The sequence below is a fragment of the Platalea leucorodia genome (genome assembly GCF_965183815.1).
Source record: "Platalea leucorodia genome assembly, chromosome: 22".
In the NCBI taxonomy this organism is placed as follows: Eukaryota; Metazoa; Chordata; class Aves; order Pelecaniformes; family Threskiornithidae; genus Platalea; species Platalea leucorodia.
Genome location: NC_138844.1, coordinates 5,756,997 through 5,781,634, shown reverse-complemented (window position 1 = coordinate 5,781,634; position 24,638 = coordinate 5,756,997). Strand labels below are relative to the sequence as shown.

The 24,638-nt window shown below is 48.5% G+C and overlaps 2 protein-coding genes across 10 annotated transcripts in view; both read left to right on the top strand.

The window, feature by feature from the left end:
- The first annotated feature begins 168 nt into the window (after positions 1–168).
- MED1 (mediator complex subunit 1) lies at positions 169–17,050 on the top strand. Of its 3 annotated transcripts, XM_082332061.1 has the most exons (18): positions 169–343; positions 2,281–2,387; positions 3,229–3,307; positions 3,741–3,795; positions 3,924–4,056; positions 4,818–4,846; positions 5,229–5,300; positions 5,610–5,684; positions 6,257–6,330; positions 6,714–6,803; positions 7,540–7,651; positions 7,972–8,096; positions 8,311–8,429; positions 9,074–9,275; positions 9,479–9,574; positions 9,682–9,787; positions 10,646–10,786; positions 10,964–17,050. In XM_082332061.1, exons 1-18 carry the CDS (start codon positions 316–318, stop codon positions 13,893–13,895), a joined length of 4,575 nt encoding a protein of 1,524 aa, XP_082188187.1. In that variant the 5' UTR covers positions 169–315; the 3' UTR covers positions 13,896–17,050. The 3 variants fall into 3 exon arrangements, with proteins under 3 accessions (XP_082188187.1, XP_082188186.1, XP_082188188.1); XM_082332060.1 differs by having other exon boundaries at positions 10,646–17,050; XM_082332062.1 differs by lacking the exons at positions 169–343; positions 2,281–2,387; positions 3,229–3,307; ... (4 more) ...; positions 5,610–5,684; positions 6,257–6,330 and adding an exon at positions 6,153–6,211 and having other exon boundaries at positions 10,646–17,050.
- Positions 17,051–17,435: 385 nt separating this feature from the next.
- The window catches only part of FBXL20 (F-box and leucine rich repeat protein 20), a 46,376-nt gene continuing 39,173 nt past the window's right edge, over positions 17,436–24,638 (top strand). For 3 of the 7 annotated variants that reach the window (XR_014230396.1, XR_014230397.1, XM_082331957.1), the window contains exon 1: positions 17,765–17,908. Coding sequence is in view for 4 of the 7 variants with exons in the window: in XM_082331957.1 (XP_082188083.1) it covers positions 17,867–17,908 (42 nt within the window). In the remaining 3 variants the exon portion in view is untranslated. Of the gene's footprint in view, positions 17,490–17,763; positions 17,909–18,576; positions 18,719–21,716; positions 21,735–24,638 lie in introns of those variants that run through there. The other 4 variants (XM_082331959.1, XM_082331964.1, XM_082331960.1 and 1 more) reach the window with 4 other exon arrangements.

The following is a 24,638-nucleotide window of genomic DNA, read 5'->3' as shown; positions in this document are numbered from 1 at the left end:
CGGGCCGCGCTCTAAGGGCGTTGGCGACTCGGGGCCGCCGCCACGGCGGGTGAAGGAGGCTGAGGGGGGGCGGAGCTTACCGCCACACGCCCCGCCCACCCCTCGGCGCGCGCCCTCCCGCCCTCTCGCGAGATGTGGCGGCTCTCGCGAGAGGGCGGGAGCGCAGCCGCGGCCGGAGGGATGGCGGCGGCCGCCGCCGTGTGAGGCCGGACCGCAGCGGCCCGGCCGCGGCTCAACCCCCCCCCGCCTCCGTCCCGCTCCCGGCCTGACGCGACGCCGGCGCTGCGGCCCGCCGCGGGCCGCCCCGTCCCCGCCATGAAGGCGGCGCCGGGCGGCGCCGAGGGTGAGTGGCGGCGGAGGGGCGCGGCTGGCGCTGAGGCTTCCCGCCGGCCCTGTGAGGAGACGGGCGGGCCCCGGCGTCGCCGAGGCACCGGCGTGGTGGTCGGGCTGGGGCTGAGGTGTCTCCCCGAGAGGCGGGAGGGCGAGGATCCCGCGGCCGGTGGCACCGTGCCGGGCTGCCGCCGGCGCCGTGACTCGCTCCCCTGGCCGGGCCTCGGGGTCTTCGTGCTGGCTGCGGGGGGGGGGGGGGTCCGTTTTTGAAGAAAAAATAAAGGCGAATATTCTCGTGAGGCTCTGACTTTGCTGAGATCTGGCAGAACTCCCCCCGTCCCTGGGCTTAGCGGGGTCTCCTCAACGTACATAAATACCTGGGGGGGGGGAGCCCGGTTCATTTCAGGTGCGAACCAGAGGCCCTGGGCCCAAACTGAAAGGCAGGACGCTCTACCTCAGCATCGGGAAAGACTTTTTCACTCTGAGGGTGCCCGAGCGCTGGCACAGGCTGCCCAGGGAGGCGGTGGAGCCTCCCTCCTCGGAGAGGTTCAAAAGCCGCCCGGACACGGCCCTGGACAGGCGGCTGCGGGTGGCCCTGCTTGGGCAGGGGGCTGGGACCAGGAGACCTCCACGGGTTCCTTCCAACCTCAACCGTTCCGTGATTCTAACGTAGCTGAGAGGCGTAAAGTGTCTGCAAGCGTCTAGCAAACGTGGATTTCTTTCTTAACGCTTGGATTTGATAGGGTCAGCGTTAGGTCTGTGACCTCCATGTGCATCAATAATGAAAACCCCTGAAATTGTGCAGGTGAGGGCTTACAGGGTTGCGCGCTGTGGCAGTTAAAACGTCGTAGACATCTGTTTGCCTGGGACCCACTAGTGCCAGTGACAGGGTTCATTTTGGCAGTGATGTCTGCTGGGATTTTTTGACAAATGCAAGTGTAGATAAAGCTGTCTCTTAGCAAAAAGAGACAAAATTATGGTACTCCTGAAACCTGCATTCTCTTCGTGCACGTCTGACTAGATAGTAGGGAAAAAAATGAACAATTTCATCTTGGAACCTTTTTAGCTAAACTGTCCAACACTGCTTTGTTGCTTAGTCACTGCTCCTGTATCCCACCTTTTCTTTCATCAGGGAGATATTATTCCTAATAGTGGAACTTTATAAAATATACAGAAATGAGCTTGTAGAACCAGAGGTAGTAGATGGGAACCTGTGGGGTATGAGAGGTGTTTTGTAAAGGCTGAGCAGGTTCCGGGTTGGTAGAGAGACCCCGCCAGTCGCCCCCTGCTTCGTTATCTCGCAGCGTACGGAGCCGTGCCCTGGCTCTAGAACAGCACCCAGGAGGCACCAGCCCTCGGGTTTCAAGCTAGCATGAGGCAGGAGGGTGTCTGCTCAGCGAATTTGTGACAGCTGGCAATCGGACGATTTGGTTGTGGGTTTTGGTGATGGAAGGGTCTGTGAAGGTCTTTACTGTACAAGAAGTTGGAGAGTTGGAAGAGAGAACGGCGAAGGGCAGTCGAAACAAAGCTTAACCTCGCTTCTTTAACGCCATGTTTTCTGCACTCTCTGTTTCCTCTCCTGGGGAAGCTTCATCTTTAGACCACGCCGTTGTATCTCCAGACAGTGCCCCGATATGTTCCTGTCATGCCAGAACTTAACCTGATGGGGCCACGTCATTCAGAGTCCACGCAGAACAGGAGCTGGGCTTTTCCCAGCAGGCCCGTAGGCATTTTGTGGTCATTTAGGTTTTGATAGCTCGTGGTATATCCTTAATATTTACTTAACCTTAAGGTCTAGGTCACAGGGATAAATCAGCAGTAAATAAGTTTTTTGAAATCGTGTTTAGTTTAAAGGTGGAAAGTATTTTCATTACAACTGCCAAACTGTTTTATTTGTAAAACTGCAATTATTGTCCCATTCTCTGTTCTGAATATTCCCCTGTCTTACAGAAACGGAGAAGCTGAATAAGATGAGTACCCTATTAGAAAGACTTCACGCAAAGTACAACCAAAACAGACCTTGGACAGAAACCATGAAGTTAGTCCGTCAAGTCATGGTGAGAATTGTTGGGATCTGAGCAGGAGGGTTTCTGAAGTTTCTTTAGTAATAATTTTATTGTTGGTTTGTTAGATCTCTTCAAAGTGCTTTACGTTTTGTTCAAGCCTTGACTTCCTCCTGGGCCAGCATGGTTGAGGTGTGCCAGTTCTCACACGCCGCAGCGTGCAGGGGAGGGAGTGATGTCCGAACCCTTTCCGTCCGGCATCCCTTTGCCTTCCCTAATTACAGCCTCCCCCTCTAAGCCTAATTGACCCAGGGCAGCAGTCAGCTCGGTGCCAGGAAAAGGGTCAAACTTGGGGTTTCAGCCAGTGCTGAGAAGCCCAAACCATTCTGCCGCTTGCTGTTTCAGGATATTGGGTTTTGTAAAGCGGTTTGCTCCCCCTTCAGTGATACTCAGAACTCGGTGTTGGCTTGGTCAAACGTGGGTTTGAAATATTGGTCTCTGGATGGGGGGAAGGAGGAGCAGGAGGCAAGGGAGAGCTACATCAAAGGCTTCTGCATATATTGTGGTGTGGAAAGTTTGCCTGTCTCGTTATTTCTCTGTTGTCTCTTATACAGCCCTTAGCTTATACGTATTAAAAAGTTGCTACAGTCTGTTCTTCCAGATGAGCAAGTTGCTTAAAAGAAAATAAATCAATTCCAGGCCTGCCTTTGTTACCTGCTTCCAAAATGGATGCTGTGCTCCTACAGGAATCAAAATGAGGATGTAATTTTGGAATGAAATCTAATCTGCTTTTAATTACCTAAATAAACCTCACTTGACTGATCAAAAGTTGCAATAATTCCCTCTTACTGAGCGATACACAAAAAGGATGTTTTTCTTCTTTTTTGTGACTAAGGAAAAACGAGTTGTGATGAACTCGGGGGGGCACCAACATCTGGTGAGCTGTTTGGAGACTTTGCAGAAGGCATTAAAAGGTTGGTACTTCTGTGCGCGCACTTTACGAACCGCTTAACAGTGCCATGCTCTGGAAATACTCCGAATCATAAAAGCAAGCGAGGTGGTTGCTAGCACGTTTCACTGTGTTCCTAGTGCATGTGTGCTCACGTTTACATAAACGCGCTTATCTCAGTGCCAGTCAGTACCAGTCAAGATTGCCTGCGTTAGTTTTATTGTAAATGCCCATACCTGAATTCCGCTTGCAGAAGAAAATCCGTTCTCTCCTTGCAGTTCTGACAACATTTGGTTTGCTCTATGCAAATTGTTCTGCCTGTATTTTGAGTAGAGCTGATGTATGTGGTTCCACATGTGAAGGTGTGAGCAGACGTGGGAGGGAGTAACTAGTTGAGCTTGGTTTTAATGCTGATTCCCGGGGTTCGCTAAGCCTTGTTTTTTGCTCTCTCCATCTAGTATCTTCTCTGCCTGCCATGACAGACCGCTTAGAGTCTATAGCTAGACAAAATGGGTAGGTCTTCTCCTTTATTATATGGCAAAAGCTTTTCCTGTTTATCTGTACACATCATAATCTCACTGCTGGTTTGATTGTTTTTTGTGTGCACCTCATAGCAATTTTTGTTTTGTTTTGTATGTAAGCCTTGGATCTCACCTTAGTGCAAATGGCACTGAATGTTACATCACTTCAGACATGTTCTATGTGGAAGTCCAGTTAGATCCTACAGGGCTGCTGTGTGATGTCAAGGTGGCTCACCATGGAGAAAACCCTGTGGTACGTATTACTGACGCAGATGAGGGTAATACCTTTGTGGTTTTGGAACTGCCATTTTGGCTTCCTTTTGTTTGAGCAGAGGAAATGGATTATATTTGATTTTCTGCTAGACCTGGCGTTAAACCTCTGCTGCTTGTTCTAATGGGAAGTAAAAGCCTCCGTGGAGTTGTCCAGTCTTGTGGGTTAATCTGATCGATGTAGCGTACGTGTGCGAGGACCGTTTTACTGATGGTCTCTCTTTTTCTCTGAGCGGTTTTATAACTGGTAACATTATTTGAGGAAGTTATTGCTGTGTTTCTGAGAATGTTAATTGCGGAGGAAGGATAGGGAAATTAATCTTCTAAAACTTAGGTCTGTGTATGGAAAATACTGAAACGTGGAAGGCTGGAAGAAAATAGCTTTACTTCCCTTCTGCACATGGATGAGAGTTTGAACTTGCTATTTACCTTGGCCACTCTTCTGAAAACAGACTATTCTTAGTATCGCTATTTAAGATCATAGGTTTTTAACCTAAGGCTTCACAATTTTCAAAGTGAATCAGTCGTTAAAGAAGAAATAGTATTGCTTGATTTTTTCCCAGAGGGGGTTGACGAACAGAACTAGAACCAGAGTAATGTGTAGTTGTGAGCATTGTGTTGCTTCTCATGAAAAGCTGATGCTCAGGAATTTTACTGTCCTGATATTTTACAGTTGCTGTGCTGCACAAAGACTGAAATTGCTGCATTCGACATTGATATCGTTGTATATTCTTTCCTTTTCAGAGTTGTCCAGAATTGGTGCAACATCTGAGGTGAGCAACAAGAGTAGTTTGTAGCATTTTCTGACAGGCTTCTCTTTGCAGTATTGATCTGATGCTATTTTATGTCTGGAAACGCAAAATGTTTCATAACCGTGCCTTCCCCGCAAGGTCTCTCTGCTTCTCCAGGGGATTTTCCGGCTTCGGTTCAGATATTTCTGATTCCGACTGCTGTGCATGGTATCTTGGAAGCCACAGCACAACATTCATCAGAATCATTAAAGCTGGATCATTTAAAGAACACATTTTGTAGCTTTCATGTAGCAAAAGTATTTTCTTAAGTGACTTAGTGTCTGTATTAATAGAGCTTTTTAAAACAAACCCTTATCTGCTACGAGTTTGAATACATGTTGCTTTTTCTCCCTCTTCCTTTCAGAGAGAAAAATTTTGATGAATTTTCTAAGCATTTAAGGGGGCTTGTGAACCTGTATAAGTTGCCAGGAGACAAGTAAGTCTAAAATATGTATTATATTTATTTACAACCACGTATATAAAATTAAACAAACCTACAAGCTTTTTGTCCTGTGCTTAAATTTTCGTTGTGTGTGATCCTACTGACTTCATCGCCATGGCTTGCACGTGCACACGGCGGGTAGGGAGGATTTCAGGTGAAGTGGGAACGCAGAATGAGAAGTTATGATTTCTAAATGCTCAATCTGATGGCAAGTGCTTGTCAGCCAGCGCTTCTGTCAGTTGGATTTCATTGCACAGTTCTTTTCAATTTTTCTTATGTTTTTTTGTTTTTTTTTTCCCCCAGCAAACTTAAAACTAAAATGTACTTAGCTCTGCAGTCCTTAGAGCTGGATCTCTCAAAAATGGCAGGGATGTATTGGTAAGGACATCTATATAGCTTGTTGCTTTTTGTTGGTGGTTTGTTTTTTCTTAATAACGCTGCGTCATGTTGGCTGATTCTGATCATGCCGAGTACTGAGTGTCCAGAGAGCGGCCCCTCAGTGCCTGGGTAGTCGACATTATTGCCGAGAAGTACAGTGCGGAGGCTATAGAAGGCCTGTGGGAGCAGGGGAATGATACAGAGAGAGAAAAAATGCTCAGAGCTTTCTGAGCAATTCCTTTGTAACTGCAGAATTCAATTGAAAGTCTAAAAGGCAAAAAAAAAAAAAAGTTTGTAACTAGATGGGTTGGTGGTAACATGTTTTACAGTAAGAAATTCAGAAACATTTGACCGTCTTTCACTGCTGTAGATTCAGTGGATAAACCATCCGTGCTGTAGAGAGTAAAGTAGCTTTTGTTTTGCCTACAGCAGCGTGAAGTTTAAGATCGCTACCTCTGTGTGACCGAGAAGTGTGTATATTGCGCTAAAATCTTAGACTGCCATCAGCACATGAATTTTGGCTTCAGGTATGACTCTGCCTTGTTACAGACCTGTGATTGCCTCTCTTGCAGGCAAGCCACCAATGCAAATCCCCTCGACAAGATTCTTCATGGCAGTGTTGGCTATCTCACCCCCAGGAGCGGAGGTATCTTTGGTTAACACTTAAAAAAGGAAAGAATAAAAATTACTTTGTTGAGGGTCCCCTTTACGGACGTTAGTTTCACATTAACTGATGGCAGTAATGGAAAATGCTAATCAAATTAAAAGAGGGACAAGGTGATTGTGTATTTGTAAGTCCCACATGATTGAGAAAGCCAGCTTTTCTTTATGAAGCCACACACGGTGATTTTATGGCAGCTGGCCACGTCTGTGTCTTTAACAGCAGAGAACAACTCTTTCAAGGCGCGCTAGCAGCTCTGCGCAGTGTGTGCTGTGTTACAGTGCAAATATTGTGTGGTTGCAGGGGTGAATAATGATTGGGTTAACTTGTATCGTCAGGACGCCTGTTCAAAAGCTTCTCTCCCACAGGTCTCCTGATGAATCTCAAGTATTATGTCTCGCCCTATGATTTATTTGAAGATGGCACTGGAGCTCCCGTTATTTTGCACGAGAACAATGGTAGGTCAGCTTTAGAAGCTCGTGTGGACTACTACTGCTTGAAGGAGAGAAGAAAGCAGAATTCCAACAGTCTAGCTCCCCTCTCCCGTCACCCCATAGTACAGGAGAATCACAGGTTGACTTACCGAGGACACGGGTTTAATAAGGCCATGTGTAAATGCTGGCGCGCTTGACCATCTTCTTGAACCTTGTGGCTGTTCTGGAGTTTGAACTGCTGCCAAGGGTGATGGGGTGACAGTCTGCAGGCAGAGCCTTTTTCCTTAGGGTGAATTTCATCATTAACATGGGATTTATTTTATTGTGGGAATACTTGCGTCTCTGCCATCTTACCGGAAGATTATTTTTTATGCATGTACATAGACATCTGTCTCTCGCTGAAATGACAAAACCAAGCACCGATTAAAACTGAGGCTGGCCTTGGGAAAGAAGAGGGTGAAATTGTCCAAAATCATTATTTGTTTTGCTTTGTAAAGAGCATACTACAAACTTGCAAATGCATTTGGAATATATTTTAAGAATTATGCAATTGGTCTACCTCGCAAAAGAAAAATAGAGCGTTAGGTAGCATAACTAGTTTGGCTGTCGTCCATTTAGTGCTAAAGGTGAACGCTGAAAACTGTGCCTTGTGGAGGAAGTAAGATATTTCCACCATAGTGATATTTAATTCATAAAGCTTGCATTGTTTTTTTTTCATCAGCTTATGTTGCTGGGTTTTTTTTCTTGCCTCCTCTTGCAGTTCCTCGGTCTTTGGGTATGAATGTGTCGGTTACAGTTGAGGGAACCATGGCTATGTACAAACTTCCAATTGCACCACTGATTATGGGCTCTCATCCAGTTGACAGCAAAGGGTAAGCAAAGGACGGGTCTGCCAGGCCTTCCGCAGCGGCCTTCTCTAGATGCAAATTCAACTGTTCCTCTCTTGAAGTCAGAGTGGGGAGATGACTGCAGGATGTCATAGCATTATAGAAAGCACTTACATGCTGTCTTTAAGCCAAGAAATACGTGTTTCAGGCATGTGACATGCTTTTGAGGAGTGTCTGAATTTTTAAGAAGGTATAACAATCTGCTTGTGTTAGAGCAAACAGTAAATTGGAAATCTGGTGCTCGTAGCGGAAGCCAGAGTCATGCCCTGCGTCTAATAAGATCTTGTATTAACCCAATATTTCAGAACTCCGTCTTTCTCGTCGATCACCAGTGCCAACAGCGTGGACTTACCAGCTTGTTTCTTCCTGAAATTCCCCCGTCCCATTCCAGTGTCTCGAGCTTTCATTCAGAAGCTTCAGGGCTGCACAGGTGGGTTGCAGAGCCATCAGACAGATACTCCCTTGCTTTTTATGAATAAACTGCTGCTAATTTTTAACGTGTGCCAGAAAAGTTGCTCAAGGTTTCGTGCTCTGTGCAGTAAAACCTGGATAGGTTTCCTTTACTAGACGGTGACGCCTTCCCTGGCCCACGATCTCTTGCTGGCTCCCAGGTGCTATCGTTCTGTGCCATCTTGTTCCCTCAGGTATTCCGTTGTTCGACACGCCGCCAACGTTTGTACCCTTGTATGAGCTGATCACGCAGTTTGAGTTATCCAAGGAGGCTGATCCTCTACCTTTAAACCACAATATGCGCTTCTATGCAGTAAGTATGTTGTTACAACCAGGGCGTTACACTTGTTAGATGAGCAGTTTGGGGTTTTTCATCTGTTTCACGTATCTTTCAAGTAGGATAAAGGAAATTGGTACAGCATTTATTCATAGGCAAAAACTATGCTATCCAAGCATTAGAATTCAGATACAGACATGACCGCAGTAATTAGGAAAATTAGGTAATGAATAATCCATTGCTGCTGAAGTGCAGCTGCAGGAACGTCAGCAGAGGTATGGGACTGAGCCTTCCCGGCTTCTGTCCCTTCCTCTTGTTCGGGCTGTAATGTGTGGCTGAATGAATCGCGTCACTTTGGGAGGAATCGTAGTTCTTAAATTTGTTAATGACGGCTCTCCTGTTAACTTCCGAGGATTTCCCTTTTCCTCCGAAGGGATGCCATACCGTATGAAACTGTTTTAGTGGGGACAGTGAATACTGTTCGGCAGTACTACTGCTGAGGAGCCGAAATTGTGTTTTCCTTGTCCAGATTGGAAAGAAAGTGTCTTCATTGTTTGCCATTTTCAGCCAGAAAGGTGGCTTGGCATCTCTTGGATCTGGGGGCTGCTCTTTCCTTCCTAGATGCCTGTTATTGCCTTGTACCCGGCAGTAGTTGGAGTAAAGCAGAAATTGTTTGTCAGGCTCTTCCAGGACAGCAGCACTGTTACTTTCTGAACAAAGATGCTCCTCTCCCAGATGGAAGAAGCCTTCAAGGAACTCTGATTAGTAAAATCGCCTTCCAGCACCCTGGACGGGTTCCCCTCATCCTCAATTTGATCAGACATCAGGTGGCGTACAACACACTGATCGGCAGCTGTGTCAAGCGAACAGTTTTAAAAGAAGGTGGGTACTGCATCAAGTGGAATATAAGGTGTGGATAATCAGAAACCCTGGGTAATTTTCCCAGGTGTAGGAATAAGAAATGAGGCCTATGCTGCTTTCCTTTTTTTTTTTTTGTTTTTCTTTTTCTTTGAACGGGGGTATTGAGCTGGTGCCTCTGGTTCATCTCCTGTGTCCCCTAATATAACAGTTCCCACGTCTTTCAGATTCTCCTGGGATCCTGCAGTTCGAAGTCTGTCCTCTCTCTGACTCCTGTTTTAGCGTATCCTTTCAGCATCCTGTGAATGACTCCCTAGTGTGTGGTAAGTGGACTCGGTAAAAGCATGAGTGTGTTTACGGGAAGGATGGCAGGGTTTTCTTCCACTGTAACCAGGATTTTCATCTCTTCCAAACGCCTTCTCTCTTTTAGTGGTAATGGATGTGCAAGACTCCACTCACGTGAACTGTAAGCTGTACAAAGGGCTGTCCGACGCTCTTATCTGTACAGATGATTTCATTGCCAAAGTTGTTCAAAGGTAAGCTGGATTTTTTTGGGCCACCATGCCCTCCAAATCATATAGATGAACTCTGTGTCTATCTCATGTTTATCCTAGCGCTTTCGGAGCCGTTCTGTCTGTGGGTGAGTTTTGGTAGTGGTTGTTTGGAAGAGAGGAAAGCTTGGAGCCCTATTGAAAATTCCATTCCAGATGCTGAACCGTAGCTACGTATTTTTGGGTGCGTGTCCGAGGCGCCTGCCTATTTGTGCCTTCTCCTGTAGCTGGTTGCTTTCTAAGTCTTGTAAACTGTGGAAGAGCTCCCCTGCAGTTTGTCATTTACCCAGGCCTTTGATCGAGGTTCCTCCACCCCAGCCACCATTCTGAACACAGCAGAATGTTAACAGTGCGTGGCACAGGCCCCTTCAGTGAGGACAGCTGTCTTTTCTTTCAGAACATTACAGGCTTGTCATCCTTGAGCGTAACGTGGCATTGCCATTGATTTTTACAGGGTTGCAGGAAATGAGGTTTGCCGAGCTTGGACGAAGGTGTTTTCTGGCAGAATCAGACTAACAACCCAGATTGCATCCTGTGCTTTAACTACAAGATCGTGATCCGTCAGCTATTAGTTATTAGAGTTAATCGATTGATTAATTCTCCCTTTGTGATTGCAAGGCAATGCGTAAAGGCACGGTTGTCTCGTGGCTAGATAAGCGTGATGGGATAAGCGTGAATACAAGCAGACCGGCAGGGCATTTACGGTGCCTGGGCCTGTTGCTCTCTTGCGCCCAAGAGCCTCGCTGCTTGCTTTATGCCTGATGAGGTTGTTAAAACGTCTTCAGAGAACATTGCTGTAGGGCAGCAAAATGCCCGCTAAACCCTTTGTCTTGTGTCTTGCAGATGTATGTCCATTCCCGTCACCATGAGAGCAATTCGTAGAAAAGCAGAAACGATTCAAGCAGACACCCCAGCCTTGTCCCTCATTGCAGAGACAGTAGAAGATATGGTGAAGAAAAACCTGCCCCCAGCCAGCAGCCCAGGGTATGGCATGACCACAGGCAGCAACCCAATGAGTGGTACCACTACCCCAACAAACACTTTTCCTGGGGGGCCCATCACTACTTTGTTTAACATGAGCATAAGCATGAAAGAGAGGCATGACTCGGTGGGCCATGGGGAGGACTTCAGCAAAGTGTCTCAGAACCCTATTCTCACTAGTTTGTTGCAGATCACAGGGAATGTGGGGTCTACCATTGGCTCAAGTCCAACCCCTCCCCATCACACACCACCACCAGTATCCTCACCAGCAAGCAACACCAAGAACCACCCCATGCTCATGAACCTTCTTAAAGAGAATCCCCCTCAGGATTTCTCCACTCTGTATGGGAGCAGCCCTCTCGAAAGGCAGAACTCTTCCTCTGGCTCCCCCAGAATGGAAATGGGCCCTGGGGGGAATAAGCAAAAGAAAAAAAAATCCCGCATGCCGGCCGACAAGCCCAAGCATCAGACTGAGGATGATTTCCAGAGGGAGCTTTTTTCAATGGATGTTGACTCCCAGAACCCCATTTTTGATGTCAACATGACTGCAGACACCCTGGACACCCCTCATATTACTCCAGCACCCAGCCAATGCAGCACTCCTCCTACTACATACCCGCAGCCTATACCTCACTCGCAGCCCAGTATTCAGAGAATGGTTCGACTTTCTAGTTCGGACAGCATTGGAGCCGATGTTACTGATATCCTTTCGGATATAGCAGAGGAGGCTTCCAAGCTACCCACCAGTAATGAGGACTGTCCACCCATTGGTACTCCAGTAAGAGACTCTTCTAGTTCAGGACATTCACAAAGTGCCCTCTTTGACCCAGATGTTTTTCAGACGAACAATAGTGAGAACCCGTACACAGATCCAGCAGACCTGATAGCAGACGCTGCTGTGAGCCCCAACAGCGATTCTTCAAACCATTTTTTTCCAGATGGAGTAGATTTCAATCCTGACTTGCTGAACAGTCAGAGCCAGAGTGGCTTTGGGGAGGAGTACTTTGATGAGAGTAGTCAGAGTGGAGACACTGATGATTTCAAGGGCTACGCATCCCAGGCTCTAACTACTTTGGGGGTGCAAGTCTTGGGGGGCGATGGGGGGGAAAATAAATTTAAGGGCAGCAATCAGTCCGATACGGTAGATTTTAGTATTATTGCAGCTGCAAGCAAAGCGCTGGGGTCCTCTGACATCATGGAGCATCACAGTGGGGGTCAGAGCCCCTTACTGAATACAGGGGATTTAGGAAAAGAAAAGTCTCAGAAACGGGTAAAGGAAGGCAATGGTTCTGGAAGTAACATGGCAGGTCCCGGGATGGACGGGAAGCCAGGGAAGCGCAGCCGGACGCCATCCAGTGATGGTAAAAGTAAAGAGAAACTTCCAAAGCGGAAAAAGCAGGAGACAGATGGGAAATCTCCATCTCACAGTTCATCAAACAGGCCTTTCACGCCACCAGCAAGCACAGGCGGGTCCAAATCTCCTGGGAGTTCAGGCAGATCTCAGACTCCTCCCGGTGTAGCTACTCCTCCTATTCCAAAAATAACCATTCAGATCCCAAAAGGAACAGTGACTGTTGGCAAACCGTCTTCACATGGCCAGTATACAAGTAGTGGCTCTGTCACCTCCTCTAGCAGCAAAAGCCATCATAGCCATTCTTCCTCCTCCTCCTCTTCTTCCTCCTCTTCAACCTCAGGCAAAATTAAAAGCAGCAAATCAGAAGGGTCTTCTGGCTCAAAGATGAGCAGCAGCCTCTACTCAAGCCAAGGCGGCTCAAGTTCAGGTCAGTCCAAAAGCTCGGCTCAGTCGGTGGGAAAGCCTGGATCCTCCCCCATCACCAAACACGGCCTCAGCAGCGGTTCTGGAAGCACCAAGGTGAAGCCTCAAGGAAAGCCATCGTCACTTATGAACCCTTCCATGAGTAAACCAAACATCTCTCCATCTCATTCGAGACCCTCGGGAGGTTCTGACAAGCTTGCTTCTCCCATGAAACCTGTCCCGGGTACTCCCCCGTCATCTAAAGCCAAGTCACCGATCAGTTCAGGTTCCGGGGGCTCCCATATGTCTGGGACCGGATCAAGCTCAAGTATGAAATCGTCTTCAGGAATGGGATCCTCTGGGTCTATGTCACAGAAACCACCTCCTTCATCGAATTCTTCGACGGCATCTTCATCTTCCTTTTCGTCTAGTGGGTCTTCCATGTCTTCATCTCAGAACCAGCATGGAAGTTCCAAAGGCAAGTCTCCAAGCAGAAACAAGAAGCCATCGCTGACTGCAGTCATAGACAAACTTAAACATGGGGTTGTCACTAGCGGGCCTGGTGGAGACGACCCGATGGATGGACAAATGGGGCCAAGTTCCAATTCCTCAAGCCATACTATGTCCTCCAAACACAATATGTCTGGAGGTGAGTTCCAGGGCAAACGCGAGAAGAGTGACAAAGAGAAATCTAAAGTCTCTGTTTCTGGAGGATCTGTTGACTCTTCCAAGAAGACTTCCGATTCCAAAAACGTTGGAAGCACTGGAGTGGCCAAAATTATCATCAGCAAACACGATGGTGGTTCCCCTAGCATTAAAGCCAAAGTAACTTTGCAGAAACCCGGGGAAGGAGGTGGGGACAGCCTAAGGCCTCAGATGGCTTCTTCCAAAAGCTATGGGTCCCCTCTAATCAGTGGATCTACTCCAAAACACGAGCGCTGCTCTCCCAGCCACAGTAAGTCACCAGCATACACTCCCCAAAACATAGACAGCGAGAGTGAGTCGGGCTCTTCCATAGCAGAGAAATCCTACCAGAACAGCCCCAGCTCTGACGACGGCATTAGGCCCTTGCCTGAATATAGCTCAGAAAAACACAAGAAGCACAAAAAAGAGAAGAAAAAAGTGAAAGACAAAGACCGGGACAGAGATCGGGATCGAGATAAAGAGAGAGACAAGAAGAAATCTCACAGCATGAAGCCAGAGAGCTGGTCTAAGTCCCCCATTTCAGCTGACCAGTCTCTCTCCATGGCAAGCAGCGCTATCCTGTCGGCCGAGCGACCATCCCGGGCTAGCCCCGAGTTCTTGATCGGGGAAGAAGACGACGATCTCATGGATGTTGCTCTAATTGGCAATTAATTTTCTTAGTGTCTTTAAAAGATGAGCTGTACGCTGGACCTGCGGGTTCTAGAGATTGCAAGAAAGGAACCATTCGTTGCAAACCTGCCACGCTGATTTTTACAGGGTGTGTTTGAAGAGAAAAAAAAGTATTTCCAAGGATCTCCAAAGTCTGAACAGCAAGTGTGAGTGCCAGCAGCTCATTTGGCGAGCCAGATTCCTGACTGTGGCCTTCATCCTGCGGACACTTACACTCATTCTTAATTTATGAGTATTAACAGCCCCATTAGAGTCAATGGGTGTAAAGCTGAGTGTGTGTGTAAGTGTGGGAGCAGACCCCAAACTGGTGCAAACAGAAACACAGGCTGTTCTGGGGGAGTCCGAGGTCCTCTGCCCCTCTTCCCATTCCGAATGAGTTGCTTTTGTTTTTAGGAAGTTTTAAACTAATTCTTTTAGGGCGTGTTTTAGGGTTGGGTTTTATTCTTTTTAAAAGGGTGGTTGGAAGAAAAAAAAAAAGTTAATTTATTTTTGTGGCATTTCTTCACGCAATGCCTGATTCAGCGCGGTGCTGAGGAGCTTCATCTTCCTCTGCTACGAGCTGCTCTGCAGAATCGGGCACTGTTCTGATGGATATCAGGATTTTATTCCAGGTCACAGCGATGAAGGATTGCTGTCTCATGTTTGACTTCCCTTTCATTTTAGCTATTTATTTCTGTCCGTATCTGAATGCCTCGTGCTGCTTGTTTTCACGCAATCTCTGTTTTAATTGTATGATGCAGAGCCCAAAGGGACTTGGGAATTTGGGTAGAGCCCATGGATTTGGACAGCTCTGCACACGTGCAGCCACTGTAGCTTTGGTGAAGCTGGTGCAATTCTGGCACGCGTTGGAGCAAATCTAAATTGAAAAGGGACTCTGCTGTCTTCATCTGAGCGTTGCTTCTGTGTAAGCCTAGCAAACAGAGCTTCCCCAGAATCCTCTGGTGCTGCATTTGTGAAGCGATGGACTGTAAGCCGCACACATCCCGGTCCTGCGAACACTTTAGAGCCATGCTTAATTTATCCTCTACGAATACTTCCATTAATGTCGATGGAACAGCTAGTGTGCGTTCACGGTTGAAAAATGGGCCTTGTTTTCGCAGTCTGTTTCTGTCGCTGAAGCCCTTCAGGGTTTCATTTTGGTTTTTGCTTTTTAACTTGCAGCGCCCTTCTCAGATAGGAATTCTGGCAACGTGCACGAGCGTTGCCTTCTCTCTCGGGGAGGTGTTAGCCTGGCAGCGCGAGTCAGCGTGTCCTGGCGTTAGCACTGGCACTGCTGGAAAACCAGACCCTGACTGGTTCACCTGGGATAGGAGTGGCAGCAGAAGCAGTGATTTCCCTAAAAGATGGATTTTCCCCTTTTGGCTGGAATTAAGAGCACGACTCAGGCATCCCCTATGGTCTTATCTTGTGGTCCCTGAAAGGAAAAGAGACTCAGGAGAGCGTTTTATTTTTAAAAGCAGTTAAATCTGATTCACTGAAAGAGGAATGTGGGAAATCAGGAGTTCCGCGAGCACATCTCCTTTTGAATTACGTACCAAGCAGAATCCTGCTCCCGTTGGATTTTGCTGTTGATTCCTGGAGGCCAGGATCTGCCCCGTGGCAATGAGATTATACTTCGCGTTTGGGGATGCAGTCTGAAAAAGATGTCAAGGATTTAAGTTTCTTTTAAACCACAGAGATTTCCAGTCCTGCTTGCGGTCCGACCCCAATGGTACCCCAGGCAAGCTATTTCTTTCCCGGCTCATTCAAAGCCGTAGCAAGGCCGATGTCTTTTCAGTAGGGTGGCAACGATTCAGTTAATTTTAGGGATTTTTCACCTCTTCCTCCTGCCTTCGGCTTAATTCCAGGGCTGCTGCGGAATGCGGGAGCCTGAATTTCTCCCAAGCCCCCCCGGGCTCTGGAGAGCTCTCCCTTCTTGTGTTTTCCACCGTTCATCCTTGGGGTCTGCGTACCGTAGCTTCCCCCTCACCAGTGCTCCCATCCTCGTGTGCTGAGATGATAGGAAAATAGTAAAATAAAGTCTAAACCTGGAGCAAATGACGTTATCTTACGCAGCATCGGAATCGTATGACTGTGGGGTGTCTGTGAAGAGGATGTAAGAAACACACCACCAGATGAATTTATCTTGAGACCCTGCTACAGCGGCTGCAGCTCGGAAACGGTGCCTGTTCCGACTCCGGCAGCTTGTCGTCCGTTCTCAGCCCGCCCCTCGCGTTTGCTTGGGGGTTTTTTTAAAGTTGTTTCATTTTACAAAAGCCCTTTGATCCCTTCTGGGTTGCGTGAAGGCATAAACGGCCTTCGAAAAGAAGCGCTCTTCAAGTTGAATCAGGGCTGAGGATTTCACAGGACCTGGACTTGGCATAAATCGGAGTCATGTTTTACCGTCAAAAATCGGAGTCATGTTTTACCGGTATGAACCACAGCAGAAGTCGGAAGGAAATACTCTTCAGCTTCGTAATTAGCACAAAAATGCATTTTAAAGGAAAGAGCTGCACACGTTTCCTTCTCCGCTCGCCCAAGACCAAAGTTCAATCTCCTAAATTTCTCCTGTGGAAGGCGGGCATCGCCGTCGCCTGCAGAAATAGAGGGAACAAAGTCTCCTCCCGGCCCCCGACACCGCTGCTGCGAGAGGCGCGCGGCCGGGGCAGCGGTTTAGAGCTTTTTCGCCCCATTTCAGTGCCCTGTCCCCTTCCCCGTCGTGTGATGTAAATCATGTGAGAGAGAGAGGCCGGAGCCGGGCACCGGCTGCACGACGCTTCTGTCGCCGTGATGAGAGATGAGGTACGCGACTACACAGACGTTTTGACCTGTAAATGCTTGGTCTCTGACAAATGTTTTATTTTTAAAATATTTTTGCTTATTCTCGACAATTATTTTACATCTTTCAGTATTGGAAAGATAAAAAGGTGTAAAGAAAATAAAAGCCAAACCTTTTAATCTCAGGTGGTGAAGCGTACATGGAGATTAAAAGAAAAATGGTTCTTTCCTGAAATGGTCGGGATGTAAATACCTGTCTGCAAATTCGCTTTTTTTTGTAAATGACCCCGGCTCCTTCGGCGCTCTTCGGGGACGCGGGGCGCACTTTCCCCTTTTTTGGAAATATTGCAAAGATCACGTTTATTTACAGGCAAATAAATCTCTTTGGTACACGGAGGTCTCGGGTCTCTGGAAGCGGGGGGGGGGAGGCGGCGGGGATTCCCCCCCCCACGCTTGATTTTCCCGCGGGAATGACATCACCGTGACGCCACGCCAGCCCCGCCCGTGATTGGTCGAGCACCGCGGCCTCCCAGCTCCTCCCGGAGGGGCGGCCCCCCCCCCCCTTCCCGGGACCCCCCCGGTCCCCGCGGCCACACGGGGAGGGGGGGGGGCGCGGACCCCCGGATACCGGGGGGAGGACCCGGATGTCCCGGGGGGAGGGGGGGTCCCGCAGCCCCCGGTGCGGCGGGGCGGGCACCCCCGGTGTCGCGGGGAGGGGGGGGGGCCCTCGCAGCCCCCGCCTCGGTCGCACCGGGGGGGGGGGGACGGGAGGACCCCGGCGGCGGCGGCGGCGGCGCGATGGGGGCGGCGGCCTGCGGGGTAGGTGGGGGCGGCGGCGGCGGCGGCGCGCGCAGCCCCGTGTCCCGTTCCCCCCCCCTCCCGGTTCCCCCCCCGCCCCGGGGCGTCCCCGCTGCAGCGCGCGCCGCGCCGCGCCCCCCCCTTCACCGCCGCCCCCCCGCCGCCGCCGCCGCCGCCGCCGCCGCCGCCGCGCCGTACCCGGCGCTGGCCAATGAGCGCGCTCGTTGCTGGCAGGTGGTGCGGAGTGTTTTTGTTTTGGATTCAAGTTGAGGCCGGAGGAGACGCGGCGGCCGCGGCGGCGGGTGGAGGCCGCGGCACCCCGGCACCCCCTGCCCGCCTCCCTCCGCCGGCCTTCCTCCCGCCTTCCCCTCCCCCTCCTCCCCCCGCCCGGCCCCGCCATGCGGAGGGAGATGAACGGGGTCACTAAGAGCCGCTTTGAGGTGAGGCCCCGGGGGCGAGGCCGCCCGGCCCGGCTGAGGAGACGGGGGGGGGGGCCCAGGCCGCGGCGTGTCCGTGCGTGTCCCCACGGGCGTGGGGCCAGGCCCCCCCCCCGCGCCAACCGCTCCCCGCCGCCCTGGGGCAAAGCCGGAGGGGGCTGGGGGGGGGGCTTTACCTCAGGCCTGGCGCGGGGGGGGGGCCCGCAGCCACGCGTGTCTGGGGGGGGCGCAGGGAGGGGGCCCGGGCCTGTGACCCGCCGGGGGGGGGGGGGGGGTAATGAAACTTCTCCCCCTCCCAGCCCGTGTGGTGCCTGGGGGGCTCCCCCGCGTGATGTGAACTCCCGTGGCGGGGGGCCAGGGTGTTGCTGCGGGGGGGGGGGGCAGCGCTGGAGCGAAGTTGGTGATGGAGCAGGGGCTGTGGGAAAGAGCCTGGAAACCAAAACAGCGGGGGGGGGGGGCGCGGCCCCGGCGGGTCTGGTTTGGGCAGTAGCCGGGAAAAAATTTGATTAGGGGGAGGTGGGGGATGGAGAGGACGGATGGAGCAGAGGGTAAACAATAAGATCTATTCAAAGAATATGGCACAAAGCAGGCTATGGAGCCAGGGCTGCTTCCAGCTCTGCATTGTTGTAACAGCTGTCTTCCCCGGGTGGGGGAGGAGGTTGGTATCGGGAGCAGCAGCAGCAGCAGCGGGGTTTACTTTTCATCGCTGTAAGAGGCTGTTGTGAAGGATGAAAATACCTGCCCGCTCCTTCTCTCGACCGCCCGGCTCCTGTCGTGTGCGAGGACAGCACGGGAGGAGAAGAGCCCGGAATGGTAAAGATGCGGCTGTGTCCCCCCTTCGTAGAGAGGGGCCGTGACTGCTGTCAAGGGAAAATACTGCTTAATGGTGACCTGGCGAGTGCCTGGTTCCACAGAGAACAGTGTTGAATTCCCCAGGAAAGTGGCCCTGGAGTTGAGGAAGGTGCAGAAAATAATGGGTTTGTAATATTGCACGTGAAATTATTTTCCTCCTCTATCAAATCCGTATCAGTCACGGTAAATAAGTAGCAGAATGACTCTTTAGAATGGTTTCAGGTGAAATAGTGTTAAAACATCCATGTTTCTGTAGCATCCAAACATTGAACTAAACCTGGGAACTCAGAGAAGGCTGCACACGTAACGTGCTTTATCTGGGGTTATTGTTTTTACCGTTCTAGTCTGTTCTTGGCTGCACAGATTTTTTTTTTTTTCTCCCTGAGAGCTTTTTTTTTTATTACTGCAGAGTGGCTGGTTCCAGAGCAGAGTAAAGAATAAAAACACGCTGGTAGCAGTCTTCTGTGGGGAAATGTCTTCTCATACGGCAACGACCTTTTTTTCCTTGCGTAGCCTTTGTGTTGAAATATTAGGCTTCATCCCAGTATTGAGAGAGCTTTTCGTCAGGGTTGTACCAAAACAAGGTTAACGCAATTCATTGTGGAAGAAGAGCAGGGAAGAGTTTGGTTCTGTTTGTTTTGGGTGGGGTTTTTTTGCTGGAATTGTGTTACTTTCTTCCTATAGTCAAAAATGAACAAGTTGAAAATGAGCAAAATGCTCAAAGAGTATTTGAGGTCCCGATTAATTGTTCTTTAGTCTGTATGTGTGCAGGAAGAGGTGGTGCATTATTGAAGGGCTTGCTTTTGAGCCACAAGAAGTGCCTTTAAACATTATCACGTTTCTTGGATATGTTTTGGTTAGTAAATCGAGGGCATGGTTTTATTAGCCCTAGCATTGATTATCTCTGACCCACTCACCTATATATGCTGGAAGGGACGAGTTTAGAGCTCTTTTGCTTTAAATACATGGTTTTCTAGTGAGGGTGTTTTGGTCTGAAAAGCTTCTGAAATGTTCGTGTATTCACACTTATGGATAGATTTATTTTTCAGAGGGGAAGTATGGGTAGAAATTCAGCCATGCTTTCTAGAAAACAGCTTGTAATGTTTCTGCTTTAAAAGTAAAAGTCCTGTTCACTGACGAGCGTGCCTTTTAGTGTAATAGTTCATATTTAATGTGACATAAGGACAATTATGCAAAAATGTGTTGAGACTGGGAGCTGCTATTCAAAGTTGTTGAATATTGTAAGATCAATGAAGACAGCACGGGGTTGAATGCTTGGTGATTAGTACTCCTCCTACATAGCCCTCCGCATTACCTCCGGATTAGACACGGAGCTGCCTGCCGTGGTAGTTTCCCGGGCTGAGGAGTGGTAAGTAGGGCCTTTGAATGTCTGGAGTCTTATCTGGGGGGAAAAAATAGCTGGATGCAGAGTTGTGACTAATGTATATTGTGTCTGTTTCAGGCTTTAAATAACTCCTGAATTACTGAGGGGGAGTTGGGTTTGGGTTTTCAGACTTAGTTTATTGTCTTTTGTTAAGCCATGTAAACAGATTCCTGAACTATTGTTGTTGGGTACTTTTAAAATCTGATCTAGATTAGATTTAATAATCACTTCTTCTTGCTTTAGTAATAAAGTATGGTAATGGAATATGGGCTAAGCTTCTTAAATTTGACTTGCATATGGGTTTCTGTTAGGTATGTGTAGCCAGCCATCCGTTCCAGGAAGAATGGAACTCTTTCTTTTAAATGAAAGAATGAACTCTGGCATGCCCAGCCAAACGAGCATATTCTAAATAAGTCCCTTTATAAGAGGTGTGGCCACCACAGAGAAAATAACCACTTACTGTAGCAAAGGAAACAAAAAGGGAAAACATTACCCAGATTGACTCCTAATTTTCTGTGGTGTCAGTTTAATATGGAACGTGCCCTGACAGATCCCACTCCTGCCTTATATTTGGGGTGTCTCTGCTTCCTGTCGTACCTAATCCGCGACGCCTGCTGAACTACAACTGAATAAGAGCAAAGAGGAGGGGACGTCATCTCCTGATGCCTTTCATTGACTGGTGCTCCACTCTTTGGAGCTTGGTTACCTTCCAAAGGCCCTGGTTCTCCTCACTGCTCTAATCTGTGTCATCCACACTCTTCTGGCCTGGGATGTCGTCTGGAGGCCGAGTGTCGTAGGCTCGCTTTCGCTAACTCGCCGCTCTCACTAACTCATCGTCAGAAAATAAACAATGTCTTCTAGGGCAGAGCGCTCCTCTGAGCTTTCTGGTTTTCAGAGCGGAGTGGATGTGGTCGGGCAGCACCGCTCCGAGGTGGTTAGCGCTTGCATAGGTGCATGCAGAGAGCTGAAAGGGATGATCTGGCACAAAACTACCTGCCTAGGATCAGAGCGGCGTTTTACGTGAACAGGGGCTTCTTTGGTGTTAGACCCGCCGTGGGACAAGTTGCAGACATCGTCAGAGTGAGCAGACTCCGGGCTTTTAAGCTTTCCCCATGCAGGGATCTCTTGCTCTGCAAAGTCTTGTGTTCCATTGAGCCACGTTGTCAGGCTTAAATAATTATAGTTGCCTTTTTTTTTCCCAGACTGTGAGCAATACGTGTAGTCTCCTCTACATCCTTAAACAAAAACAACACCACAAAAAAAGCATCATCCTTTCCAGCTTCCTCAGGGACTCTTCAAAACCTCCAATTAGCAGGAGTTGATTCTGGCTGTGAAGCGTTTCTTTATGGGGCAGTTTGTCCTATTAAAAAAAAATAAAATGTGAACACCAGGGATGTATCTGAGGAACGAGCGTCTGTACGAGCCTTGCGAGCACCTTCAGCAGGACAAACGCGTCAATCCAGTGCGTTTCACAGCATTTCTCTCCTAGGATTCAGGATCCTCAATGTGAGGGAATTCTCACTCTTCCGAACTGTGCTAGTGGGCTCCGTAGTTCCTAGGTCTTGCTTCAGTTTTGATCTGCTATGAAATGAGGTAAGCTGAAAGCAAAATGAGAAACTTAAAATGCTTCAAAATCGAGTTGCCTCCTAATAATTAATCCTGTCTGCGTTCAGAAAGCAGAATTGAATAATCTCAATTACCTTAATCCCATTTTTTAATCTGCTGGGTTCCTAGCTCTTAAATGCTGTTTCCATGTTTCAGGTTGCTTGGCTTTACGGTTTAGAGCTGATCCTTTTGGGGTTGTCTTTGTTCCCTTTGCTGTGCTTCTCTCTATCCTTCTGGTTAGGGCTTTGTTATTTCAAGCAATGGAGGTTGTGTAAACAGACAGACGCAAACAAAGCGGGCAGGGAGTATCCATAACTCTGCATCCCACCATGTCTCTCCTTGCTGTTTTCTAGCAGAAACTTGCAAAAACTGATGTTACATTTACGGTAGCGTTTCATTTTATATAGCGAGAGGAGCTGTTGCTGACATAACACAGCGAAGACATGAGGTAGTACAGTTGAATCAAACAATTTTGTTTTGGCAGGTATCTAAAATGTGGCTGATAAGTAATGAGAAACACTGTCAAAATAAAAAAATACAGATTTGGGGGGGTGTCAAAGCTGATGGCTTTTCCGTACTCTTCCCCCACCCCCATTTATTTTTTTTATTTTGGTGTTATCTCATGCCACACTTGTGTAATACTTTTGAAGCCAGCACTTCTTTTTTGGCAGATGAATAATAAAATGTTACTTCATTGTGTACAAAGTGGTTGTTTAAACATTAAGATAGCGCGAGATGTAAACCGTAACTTGTCTTTCACACCCCCGCTGTGCTGGTCCTGTGGCTGCGCTCCGTACTCTAGTAGAGGAAAGAGGAATTCGGCGAGATTCGGAAGCAAAAGTCAATCCGGTTGCGCAAAGGATACTTGACCCAGGGTACAGGGAGACTGGGAAGGATTAAACAGGAAGGCTTTTTGTTGGAGGGAGGGGGCAACGGGGGGAATTTTAGATTGCAAAGGAGGAATTCAGAGCAACTGTGTGCTGTATTATGCCATACAGGGGCCTTATAGACAAGTTGCCAAAACCCAAAGAAGGCATAGTGTGTGGGAACAAGTTAATTATAAAACTGACCGATAAAGAAAAGGTATTTCAGAAACCAATTCGGATTGCTTTTCTTTTGCATCTTGTTGTTCAGTTGGCACTGGGGCAGGTTTCAGTCTCGCAGCTCTTTCGCCTTGTAGTCTTTGTACGAGGCAGCCACAAGCACGTACCTGCAATAATTAAGTAGAGCAACAGCTTTGCAAGTGTTGGATTACGTGTGTGTGCTTTGACCTTAGCCCACGTCACTGGAGAGACCAAGCTTGTGCCGCAAATTTTTTTATTTATTTAACCCCCCCTGCCCCCCCCAAATGGGATTCTCTTCTTCCTCTGGAGTTGTGCTTGCAAGTTGGGCAACAGTGGAAATGTTGGCCCTGGCAAACAGTAATTTCAGCAGGAAATATAAGCAGAAATCCCAGAAAACCTGTATTTCCTCCCCTGTCCCTTGCTGACGCTTGTGCAGTAAAGAACGCTGGGGCAGCACCCGATAAGGACTCGTCACTGATTTGGCCTGAGCTCTGTGAAGAGCAGCGCGTTGTGTTGGGTTGTTTGTGTGCGGCCATGGCGAGGGCTTTTCTGGCAGGTGAACGCCTCCTCCGTGCCGAAACGGGGGTTCCCCAAGGTGGTTTCGCTTGGAGCTGCCGGTCGGAGCAGCCACCGCAAATGATAGCGCAGGGGCCGTGTGTGTTCCCGGGGAGAGGTACTTGACTGCTTGGGCTGTGACCGTCTTGCATGGCAGCTTGCGTAACAGGAAAGGGAGTTAGAGAGCCTGTATGCAAGGGTTATGTCTCATTTTATTTTAGATACCATTATTAATTGGGGCCTGGGGTAGATGAGGTAATTATTGTTTTCACCATTGGATTGCCTTGCTATGTATTTCGTTTGACTCATACCATTATGAAAGTCAGCCTGATGAATGTTTTAGCCTTATTGATACGGTACGAAATACTTCACAGCGCGGCTGTGCGGAGGGGCCCAGGTCTCTGTGGCGGGGGGCTGTGTACGCCTGGCCGCTCCCTCGGTTATGCTTTCGGAGCGACCGGCCCTTTGCGTGTGCCAAACTCGCCCAGTGCCCTTCACGCCTCCGCTCAGGTAGGGCTTTTTTGAGACGCCATCGTTTGACTTTATTTCCAAGTAATACCATCATCGTCTCTTTGATAATAGCTGAATACAAACCCAGTAGTGAAAAAAACCTTATTGCTGCTCATGTAGAACTGTAGGCTTTGGAGAGAGGCAGAACTATAAGAAATTTGCTTATCGAAGCTTATTTGAATTGTGATGAGCTTTGGTACGTACTTGGAGAGCTAGAGGAGTCTCACTTTTGGCCTGAAAAATATTGAAGCATGTCAGTTTGTGGGTTTTTTAAATAAATAAATAAAAAAATCCATTCAAAAGGTATTTGTAGTAAACCACTACCCAGCTAAAATGAGCTTCTAAAAAGGGTAAAGAAAAAAAATACATAGTGGTAGTGGGTGTTTTACAGCACAGTCCACGGCCATAGGCTGTGTCCCTGTGAAGTCAGGAAGTCTTTGTCTTATTTATATTCTCCTTCTTTGTTGGTCTTCGATGTTGTTTTTATGGGCAACGGTGTATATTTAAAACTTTGAAGGGTGTGTGTGAGAAAGTAGCATCGTTTTAAATCAAATATCTGTAATGGGTCATAAAATACCCAGGTGACCACTCGTAGGATGTTGAGGTTTTTAATGGAGCTAAAAAAAGTAGATGCCCAAAAGCAGCTTTGATGATGGCGTATGTGGTATTTTTGCTTCTCACTGCTCGCCCCGTCTATTTAACGTGTAACGCCAGCTAACTTTGCCCTCTGCAGTTCTTGGACGCGCGAGCTATCGCTGACATT

What these genes read in the sequence shown, in the direction of transcription:
- MED1 (XM_082332060.1), top strand. Translation starts at nt 316, where the DNA reads ATGAAGGCGGCGCCGGGCGGCGCCGAGG. An exon ending in AAAATGGCAGGGATGTATTG is followed by an intron (nt 5,685 to 6,256) that starts GTAAGGACATCT and finishes CCTCTCTTGCAG; the next exon opens with GCAAGCCACCAATGCAAATC. An exon ending in GAATGACTCCCTAGTGTGTG is followed by an intron (nt 9,575 to 9,681) that starts GTAAGTGGACTC and finishes TCTCTCTTTTAG; the next exon opens with TGGTAATGGATGTGCAAGAC.